Source organism: Callithrix jacchus, chromosome 17 (genome assembly GCF_049354715.1).
Source record: "Callithrix jacchus isolate 240 chromosome 17, calJac240_pri, whole genome shotgun sequence".
Taxonomy (NCBI): domain Eukaryota; kingdom Metazoa; phylum Chordata; class Mammalia; order Primates; family Cebidae; genus Callithrix; species Callithrix jacchus.
This window is the reverse complement of record NC_133518.1, coordinates 76986610-76997051: the sequence shown is the minus strand read 5'-3', so window position 1 is coordinate 76997051 and position 10442 is coordinate 76986610. Positions and strand designations below refer to the sequence as shown.

The 10442-nt window shown below is 53.4% G+C and overlaps 1 protein-coding gene across 1 annotated transcript in view; it reads right to left on the bottom strand.

The window, feature by feature from the left end:
- Nucleotides 1-2853: 2853 nt before the first annotated feature.
- TTC21A (tetratricopeptide repeat domain 21A) overlaps nucleotides 2854-10442 on the bottom strand; it is a 29391-nt gene continuing 21802 nt past the window's right edge. Inside the window, 12 exon segments of the mRNA XM_035277978.3 lie at nucleotides 2854-3114; nucleotides 3199-3266; nucleotides 3434-3554; nucleotides 4111-4151; nucleotides 4154-4334; nucleotides 4429-4621; nucleotides 4756-4917; nucleotides 5303-5450; nucleotides 6307-6346; nucleotides 6348-6392; nucleotides 7144-7254; nucleotides 8211-8399. Of these exon segments, the coding sequence (XP_035133869.3) occupies nucleotides 3037-3114; nucleotides 3199-3266; nucleotides 3434-3554; nucleotides 4111-4151; nucleotides 4154-4334; nucleotides 4429-4621; nucleotides 4756-4917; nucleotides 5303-5450; nucleotides 6307-6346; nucleotides 6348-6392; nucleotides 7144-7254; nucleotides 8211-8399 (1377 nt within the window). The 3' untranslated portion in view covers nucleotides 2854-3036.

The following is a 10442-nucleotide window of genomic DNA, read 5'->3' as shown; positions in this document are numbered from 1 at the left end:
GGGAAGCAGGGGCAATGGAGATGGAAGGGAGACAGGCCCTGCAGGGCCGCATGGACACAGGCTGAGTTGGGGGGTTAGGAGTCGGCACACCCAGCACATTGGGCCTCTTTCCAGGCAAGCCAGTCAAATAGGAGGCAGAAAGCCAGTTGAGAGGCTGGCCAGGCAGATCCAGCAGTTTTTCCTTTGGATTAACTGGTTCTTCTCCAGTGGTAACCTGGATGGGGAGGAACAGCAGCAGGGTCTTCTGACATGGGACCATCTGCTGGGGATGGGTGAGGGCACCCTCCTGCCTACACACACGGAGCTGAGGCCTTGTCCTGAGGGTGAATTCACCAACCTGAGTGGAGGCGGGGCAACGGGATATGTTTGGTCAAGGCCTGCTGATGGCCTTACTTAGCAGCTGTGGTCCCTGGGGACTTAAGCAGGGGGCAGCAGGAAGGGCAGGGGGAAAGCTTCACAACCTCATCCCTCTGCACCAGCCAGACCTGTCTGACCTGTCCCTGGCAGCTCAGCTGGGCTGCAGGCCAGAGGAGTAGGCCACACCCTGCTCTGGGGAGCCCCAGTCTGGGGACCTAAGAAAGGTTGACCTCCTCCTTGGGAATGATAGTGGTTTGTACAAGAGCTGGAAGGAGGAACCGCCAGAGGAGAACTGACTTGGGTCTCCTTGCTCTATCTGCCTCGGTCTGCACTGGGCTCACTCATCTCTTTGGCTTAACTGGTAAGGGCAGAGCCAGAATGCTGGGTTTGAATCTCAGATTTTCTACTACCTGGTGAGGTGATTTATGCAAATTACTCCCTCTGTGCCTGGGTGTCCTCAATACCGCATGGAAATAGTAACACTGCTCACCTCATAAGCTTGTTTAGTTCATATTTACAAAGCACTTAGAGTGCCTGGAACATGCAAGTCCTGTGTACATGTTTGCAATTTCCATCAGTTCTCACGTTCCTGCCACTCTTTTTCTATATATTTAATCCTTTTTGGCCTCCTGTCCCGTCACCCTTTAGGTATCTGTCTCTTGCCTCTAGACATGCATGGACATGGCCACATGGCCGTATCAGTGCCATTAGAGGACTTATGGTTTGACGTCTGGCCTATGGTGGGGCAGTATGTCCCTGCAACCAGCTTGGCGGGGAATAACCAGGCCTTAGGCTTCTCGGGGTAGAGTATGCTGGTACATTGAGTTGACCTGTCTATTCTTCACCGGTGTCTGGAGAGCGTTTTGTAGAGATTACTTCAGCATGCACAATCTAAGACCCGGGTTCCTCCAAGGGCAATCAAGGTCGCTCTGACTGCCCTGGTGGTCTGGGTGGCAGCCCTCAGCTCCAGCAGTCCGGCAGGGAGCCCCAACAGGCTTCCACCCCATGGACTCAGACCATGGCTGGACTGAGGCCTGCCTACTCTCATCTAGGGCCACAGGGTTCTTAGTTTTGGTTCTTTGTTTTTAGATAAAGGAAGACAATCTAGGTTTTACAATAAAAACATCATCAATGCACAATCCCTTTCCAGCATCTTTCTCCATATAGATAGACCTGCCTCTCAGCAAACCTGTCCCAACAAAACAGGGTTGTAAAGCAGAGCACAGAAAAGGAGACAGGGTTTTCCCGTAGGAAGGATGGTATCCCCAGCTTATTCCAAAAAAACGTGTTTGTGATCAGCAGTGTGTTATAAAAACCACGCTCAGCGGCCATCAGGGAACTCACACTGTTCCAAAGGGAACCTCATCTGTCCACTGTTCCCAAACCTTAGTCACTGGACAACTGCTCTTGAAAACTGCCCATATCTGCATTCGACTAAGCATTTTCTTTAAATAATAATCTTTCTTTAAATCAATTATATCAATGTGCTTTAAAGCTAAATGCATCTCATGGAACAGCCCCCATAAATGTCTGAGTTTGCTGTGCTGCTTGGTTTTCTATGTTATGTACAAATGATGTGTAAACAGTTACTGAACTTTAAAATGTTTGCTGTGTATCACTGGCAGAGAGTTGTGCCATGATCTGGGAGACATCTAATTTCCTGCCACAAATGGGGACACTAAGACCCAGAGAGGGGAAGAGACCTAGGAAGGTCACATCAGGAGATCCTAGGCTTCCTGACTCCTAGTTCAGAGTTCCAGCCCCTGAGGACGGAGTGTCCCATTATTGCCATCCTTAATGACATCGAGGAGGAGGGATAATGGGAGCACAGCAAAGGTGGCCTTTGTCACCCTCTTGCCAGTTGCAATTAACTAACATTATTCATCTAAATAGGGACCATTGCATTTCCCCCTAAGACCTTAAAAGGGTTTCTGGAGGATGTTAGTGGCCAATGTCTTTTAGCTGAAGTGAGAACTACTTTTTCTCGGAATGTATTTCCTTGTGCCAGGTACAGGTAGTCAGGTTTGTCTCAAAGTGGTAAGGACCAGAAGAAGCCAGGTGTACTTGGTGGGGAATGGTGAGGGCAAGAGAAACAGAATGCACCGACAGGGTGGGCCCTCTCACACGGGGCCTGGGCTGTGGGGGCCTTGTGCAGCTGGTCCTCCTGTCTGGGCCCACTGCCAGGCAGACTCAGGGGTAGCCCGGCAGGGTGGGGCAGCTGCTTCGTTAGCTCCAGGATCCTGGAGACCAGACAGGAGAAGGTCAAAAACCATTGAAAAGTGGCTGAAGGGGATTCTTTTCAGCCACACTCCACTAGGAGCCCCTCAAAGAATGTGGGATAAAAGCGGAGTCTGTTAGAAAATGCCCAGTGAGCTCAGCAAAAGTTAAGCCAGTTGATGTCTTTCTTCCCAGAGCAAAATGTACTGTGCCTTAAAAACATAGAGCTTTGGGGTGGCCCTTAGGGCGGATGAGACATGATTCAAAGTAAACCACATATACCATAGACACGGAGAAGAATGTAATTAATAAAGGAGAAGAATGTAATTAATAAAAAGAAAGAAAGAAAGAAATGAGGAGGAATATGTCATTTTCTGAGTCCCGTCTGCACTGACCCACTTCCCATTTCTCTGCACTTCAGTAGGTTGACGGCTTCTGCTGGGCAAGGCCCCTTGACCGCAGCTAGGGCCTCAGGGACCTTCGGGCCTTATCCAAAATTTCCTCCCTGATCTTGGGGTAGTTGGGGTGCTCCCTGAGGACCTGGAAGAGAGAGAGAAGCGTGTGCAGTATCAGGCAGGCTTCTCCACTGCTCGCCAGGCCTCCCTGCCAAGGCTGCCTGCTTACATCATGGCAGATCTCGATGGCCTCCACAAATTTCTTGTCCTTCAGGTAGTTGAAAGCAAGTCTGAAACCTACCAGGGGCATGGAGAGCATAGATGGTGGCACCCTGATGACCTGAGAACCCCTCTGTTCTCATAACAGCTAGGGTGCAGGCCTTGAGTTCTGGAATAATGGCGGGGGTCCTCCTGCCCACCTCCCTCCCACACCCATTCACACACACCCCGGCTGGCTGCCTTACCAATGGCAGGGCTGGCGTGATAGCTGTACTTCCAGGCCAGTTTGTAGTTGGTGACTGCATCCTTGTAGGACTGCTCCTTCTCCATGATGAAGCCCATGTATTCATAGGCCTTGTAGCAGGACTGTAGGGAAAGCCAGTTAGAGCCTCTGCAGAGGGGAAGCCCCAGCTGGTTCCCTGGGCCAGGGTAGGACTGGGACCAGAACCAGAAGCAGGCAAGAGACAGATGTGAGCTGCCATAAACCAAACTGCCAAGGGACCCCAGGGGTACCTGCACCTTTGCAAGAGGCCAGCTGTGTGCCTTCCTCTCAGCTACCCAGGATGCTGGTGTAACCCCTTTACCTGCAGCCCTCCTGTCCTGCCGCCCCCATTTCTGGCCTGCTCTGACCTGCAAAAGTCCCTCCAGGCTGGAACCCGTGAACCTTTCCCATCTCTCTCTGCCATGTAGTGTACCCTCCTCTGGACGTGCCCCGCCCCATGCACCTCCTCTTACCCGGTCCTTGCCCTTGATCCCCATTCCTATTTTGGTTCCCATTCTGTTGCCTGTGTGCCCCCTTGGCCTGCCTCTTCCTGACTAGTTCTTATTCCGCACGGCCTCTGCCTGCAAAGCCTGCTTCGCCCCCCTGGAGTAGCTGGAGTGCTCTCCGCAGCCTTGCTGCCCATGTGTGTGCCCCCCTTGCCTTGTTGTACTGCACACAGTGCTGCAGCAGTTCTGAGGCCGGTGGAACTTGCTGCCCTGGCAGTAAATGTCGGCCAGCAGGAGCCAGCCCTTCTCCAGGTCATCAGCCTCACTCAGCATCCAGGGAGCCTTGGCCAGGTGCTTCAACTGCGTACGTGCCTTGGGGATGTGCTTCAGAAACACGTAGGCTTGTGCCAAGGCCAGCTGGGCAGGAATGCTCTCCTTCTGCACACCAGGTGGGAAGTGGATGTCAGCATGCTTTGGCGGTCAGCCTCTGCCCCACCGTCTACCCACTCCCTCCAGTCCCCACCAGCCACACCTCAGCCTGCGCTATCTGGAGGAAGCTGCCCAGCGCAGCCTCTATGTTAGCCTTCTCCCTGGTGGCCAGCCAGCAGAGGCCCTGCAGCAGCTGCAGCTGGGTCTGGCTGGAGGCTGAGTGTGGGTGAAACTCACACAGCAGTTTCTCGGCAGTGCTCACACCCTGCTGCTCCAACTCCTTTTTCTCCGTGTAGCTGCAGGTATTAGACCCGGGTGTCAGATGCAGGCCAGTGGCCTGCCCCTGTGGCCCTCACCCGGCTTCCACCCAGGGGCTGCAGACTCTCCCTAATTTCCCCAGGGTTCCGTCCCTACCCTGACGCACCCTTACTTGATCTCGGCCTCCTGGTTCTCAAAAGCCTCTCCGCCCACAACCTCTCTGTCTGGGTTCAGACAGATCTGCGCCATGTGGCAGACGGCGCTCTGGCCCCAAGTGCTGTCCTTGCGAGCCTTGTTCAGGGACTTGAAGGCTTCGTTGGGCTGCCCTGTGTGCCTGTAGTGGAGAAAACGCCAAGAATCACTGAGGGAAACTGAGGCCCAGACAGGACAGGGATATACAAGGGCCACTTTGTGAGTCTGCACAATACACAGGCTGGATCGCTGGTTTCCCAGCTCCCCTGGAGGAGACAGGGGCGTCGGACCTGGGTGTCAGATGCAGGCCAGTGGCCTACACAAGTGGCCCTCACCTGGCCTCCACCCAGAGGCTGCAGGCTCTCCCTGACTTCCGAAGGTTGCACCCCCGCCCCTGTGGGCCCTCACTTGCTGGGCCCAGGTATCCTGGAGACAGAATTTCTGTTCCCTTTGTGCAGAGCAAGGCCTAGCCTGGCTGCCAGCAGGGCTCCTACACCGCTGCCCTCAGCACGCCACACCCAACTCACCAGCAGTAGATACCTCTGCAGTAGTTGAACCCTGGTTCCAAAGGCACCCGGCTGGATATCTTCTTGGCCAATTCAAAGAAGGCAGGAATGTCTTCAAGTTTACCACCTCTTAGCAGATCAATTAATTTATTCAATACCAAAAAATTGTCTAAAATAAGAGACAGACATCTCCAAACTGAGACACCCAGTAGCTATATCATGTGGGGGTGCTGGGCCCCTAGGAGGGGCCAAGAGATACTGCCCATCTGGGCTGGCAGGGACATGCCAACAGCTGGAGTCTCCACTGGTCTCCAGAATTGCGTAAAGAATAATAATAATGCTTAACATTAATAAAGAATAGCAGCTACACTTATATAGCACTTACGTCGTACTGGCATTAAGAGTTTCACCTATATATTAACTGCAAGATTAGGTGGGCACTCTTACTGTATCTGTTTTACAGATGAGGTCACTGAGACACAGAGAAGTAATTTAACGAAAGTTACATAACCAATAAGTGTTAGATCAGGACTCAGACCCAGGCAGCCTGGCCCCAGGACCCATACTCCTCACCACGGTGATCTGCTGGGCCTATGAGCACACTGCCATGTGCCTCCCAGAGCTCCAGCCTGAGCCTCAGGTCTGGCCCCTTTCCCCAGCAAGAGGCAGTTTTACACTGCAGTGAATGGGGATGAAGCTATGTAACAGGAGAATTTCTAGTCCCCTCCAGGTGGCTGTGACCTCAAAAGAGGACTGTGTCGAGCCCCAGGGGCTGTGACTTGGGGACAGACAGGCTGTCCTAGGTCCAGTGCCAAGTCCTTGAGATCCGGAACTGGCCCCTTGGACTAGGGAAGGGCCGGCACGTTCCATTGGGCCTTTATCAGTTTCCTGCTTCTCTGGAACAATCAGGGAGGAAGGGGCTTCCTCTGCCCAGTCAGGAAGGAGGGAGAGGGCCCACCCTTCTCTGGGAGAGCAGCTTTTGCTCAGAGGGAACTGATGCAGGCAGTCTCCATGGGCGGAATTACCTGGTGCTTTCTCCAAGATTTGGTGGTAGAGATTGATTGATGGCTGCATCATGTTCCCGCTTTCTAAACATCAGGTCAGCCATCAGCTATCAGAAAACACACAAGGCTCCAGATTTCCCAACAGTGGCAGCTTGCATGGGTATAGGGGGAGATGGAGAGCATGGGGGTGATGGTGCTAAGAAGGGAAGGTAGAAAAGGACTTGTGAGGCAGCCTCCCTAGGCCTTGGGAGAAGCTGCCACAGGAGAAACCTGAGAGTTCCTCAGGCCCCCACCCAGAAGGTGAGGACTTCCCCAGGTGGGGGGCAAGGAGAGTTGGGTTGAGGATGGATGTGGGAAGGTGAGGCCAGGGGTAGAGACCAGTGGGGCGTTTTGACCACCTACAGGGGAAGCCTCTCCACCCATTCTGAGAACTGCCAGGCAGCAGAGGTAGAGATGAGGACCCCTCCTTGCTCTGCAGGGGCTCAGCTTCTGCTCCTGGGCCAGCCCTGGAGGAAGTCTGAATGACAGGGAGCAGACAGGCAGGACTGGGGAGAGCTTTTCCCCAGGAACCTGTCCTGCCCTTGCCGCCACCCACAGTGGATATGGCTTCCACTGGAGTGAATCAACCTCACCCCACCTTAGACTGGCCCAGAAGGTTGATGTTGCCCACTGCCAGCCAGCCCACCCCTTCCTGCTAAAGGGCAGCGTAGGTACAGCACTGAGTCCTCTCTGTCTGACAGCTCCTCAGAGGTGTGTCAGTGAGACATCTGAGGCTATGGGGCTAGGAAGCAGCCCACACCTGGTCCCAGGGACCCCGGGGAGAGAGGGAGGGAGGGGGTGGGTACTGGGGCTGCCTACCACAGCAGCGGTCTTATAGTTCTCATCAGTCTGCATTAGGGTGGCACAGTGCTGCTCACACAGGTCCAGGTGCCCCTGGAGCAGATGGAGCTGAGCCAGCTCTAGCAACACCTGGGATAAGGCCAGACATAATTAACTAAGCAACACCACGGGAAACCCCTGGATTGTCCTTGACAGCTCTTTCCCTCATACCCACTTCCATCAGCTCTGCCTTCAACATATGTCTCAAACTCCCCGAGTGAAGGCCTCTGGCCCTCCGCTTCTCCTACCCAGTTCTCCAGTCATGCCCTGCGTCTTACTAACCTCTGAAAGTTAGGCCAAGCTAACACACTCATCCTTCAGCTTCAACTATGGTCTCACTGGTCTGAGAGCCTCTTGCCCCAGACCCTGGGGTAGGTACCATTCCTTCAAGTTCCCGTGGTGCCCTGCATCACCTTGCCAGCACGTACCGCATGGCATTAGTGCTGCCTGTGCTGTCATCTACATGCTCTTGCCCAAAGGTAGTCTGTGGGCAGTGACCAAGCCTTGCCCCAATGTGTGTCCAGAGCCTGGCACATATTACATTAGGTATCTGTTAAATGAGTGAGTATTAAATGAACGAATGATCTGTCACTAAGCTCTTCATCTACTGTGTCAGCTTGAATTCCAAATATGGTTCCCTTACCTGGAGCCACACCTCCCTCACAACTCTAGACCCTCTCGGAAGCTCAGCCTGCACTTCGGACCCAAAGTGCCCTGGCAGCTACAACCCTCATCTCCCCACCTCCAAAGGGGACTTGAAGCTGTCAGACTAATGTGACTTTCAGCAATGTCTTCCCCACTTCACCCTCCATATTTGGCTTTCCAAGGTGAGATCTTGCTCCAAGGGCTGCTGCAGGCAAGGCCCCGGGTCAGCAGAGGCAGGCACCTGACCCCAGGGGCCACTGCTAGCTGGCCTCCCATGCCCATCATATCTGTGACTCCTCAGGAAGAATGGAGAAGGAACTGCCCCAAGCACCTGGTCAGGGAGCTCTGCAAAGATTGTGCCCTGAGAGAGAAAGCAGCCTCTTGCTTTGAGGGCCACTCACCTTATTGTCAGTGGGCAAATAGGAGAGGGCATCCTTATAAGACCGCACCGCCTTGTCATACTCTTTCTCTGCCAGGTAGTGCTCCGCAAACTGGATGCAGATAGAGGCTGCCAGTTGCTTCTGGGAAGGGATCATTTCTGGTTGCTCCAGTGGAATTCCTTTCAGTATCCGAGACTGGAGGTCCAAGCCCTTGGGAAACCGATCAAGCCAGGGTCAGAAACTCAGAGCCTGACACACCAGCTCACAGGAAGCCCCAAGCTCTTAATTCAGAGCCAGAAGTATGAAAAATGACATCTTAAGTGCCCTTGGGCAAATCTGGGTCACTCTGAATAGGCAAAGCCACTGGCTGAGTGCACATGAGGGAAGCTGGCGCTGCCTCTGGGGAGTGGAAGCGAAGGTACTCAGACAAAACTTAGCCCGCCTTGTTTCACTTCGCTGCACTACAGGCTAGAACTAGCACACAGCAGGCGCTCAAGGCACACAGTAGACTGCTTGTTCTGTATGCTGTCCTGCTGGGAATTTGAGGACGTATCCACAAATATTTACCACACAAAATGACCAGGTGAGTAAGCAGAGAACACCAGGGCAGGAGGAGAACCATGATGCCAGGGCTAAGCTGCAGGACGTGGGTAGCAGTCAGCACTTGGCTCCCCAAGGGCCGAAAAGAGCAATGGGAATCCAGCGGTAAAGAAGGGGGTGACTCCGCTCAAGGAGTCAGGGAGTGGGCTCTTCCTCTAGAATGAGAGCGCACCCTCTAGGAACAAGTTTGAGGCCTGGGGGAAAAAAGAGAGGAAGATGTGAAAGGAGTGGCCGGGGGCTCTGGGATCAGAGGGACACGCACTACGACAGGCCAGACCTCGCTCAGACCTCAGCTCCATCACTTCAGTCAATGACAGACCGCATATAGGATGCTGGTTCCATACAATTACAATGCTGTATCTTCGGGTCTATTTTCTATGTTCAGCTATGTTTAGATACACAGACACTTCTCCCGATGCTATGACTGCCTGCAGTATTCAGCAGAGTAACGTGCTGTGTAGGTTTGCAGCCTCAGAGCAGTAGGCTAGGCCAGTAGCCCAGGTGTGAGGTCAGCCATACCATCTGGGTGTGTGAAAGTACCTTCTATGATGTGCACGCAACAAAATCCTATCCCTGCTGATAAGCAACACGACTGTTGCTGTGGTTTGAACGCGCCCCCAAATGTCACATGCTGGGAACTTCATCCCCAATGTGGCGGCACTGAAAGCTGGGGTCTTTGAGAGGTGGCTGGATCATGAGGCACCTGCCCTCATAAATGGATGAAAGCACTCATGGATGAATGGGTGGCTTCATAAGAAGAGGGTGAGAGGCTGGAGCGAGCATCTTAGCACGCCCGGCACCCCTGCCCACCACATGATGCCCTGCACTGCAGTCTTTACAGAGTCCCCTTCCCCCAAGCAGGAAGGATCTCACCAGATGTGGCCCCTCCACCTTGGACTTCTCCGCCTCCAGAACTCTAGGACATTTATAAATTACCCAGTTTCAAGTATTCTGGTATAAGCCAACAGAACACAGACTAACACAACTGAAGCTCACTTTGAGCACATTCTTCAACCTCCTAGAGACTTGTCTGTTACATGGGACTGTCACAGTGCTTATCACAAAGGGCTACCATGATTATTCAATCAGAAAGCAAAAAGCCTAGAGAACTGTAGCACAGAAGGTAACCAAAAGCAGGAACTACTGTCATTGTCATCGTCATTATCTCTACTGTCACCCCTGAGGACAAAGGCACTCTTACTTCCTGCCTTCCCCAGCCCAGCCCAGCTCAGAGCGTGTTAGTGTACCACCACTGAATGAACCAAGATGGGAAAATAAGTGTAGGTGTTTTTGTCTGTTTGTTTGAGACGGAGTTCAGCTCTTGTTGCCCAGGCTGGAGTGCAATGGCGCGATCTTGGCTCACTGCAACCTCTACCTCCCGGGTGCAAGTGATTCTCATGCCTCAGCCTCCCAAGTAGCTGGGACTACAGGCCTGCGATACCACGCCTGGCTAATTTTGTATTTTTGGTAGAGACGGGGTTTCACCATATTGGTCAGGCTGGTCTCGAATTCCTGACCCTAGGTGATCCGCCCGCCTCTGCCTCCCAAAGTGCTGGGATTACAGGTGTGAGCCACTGCCTCCGGCCTAACCTAGGCCCTTTTCTAAGGAAGAGGTCGGGGCCTTCCAGACCTACAGGTCTCTCCTCCCTCCTT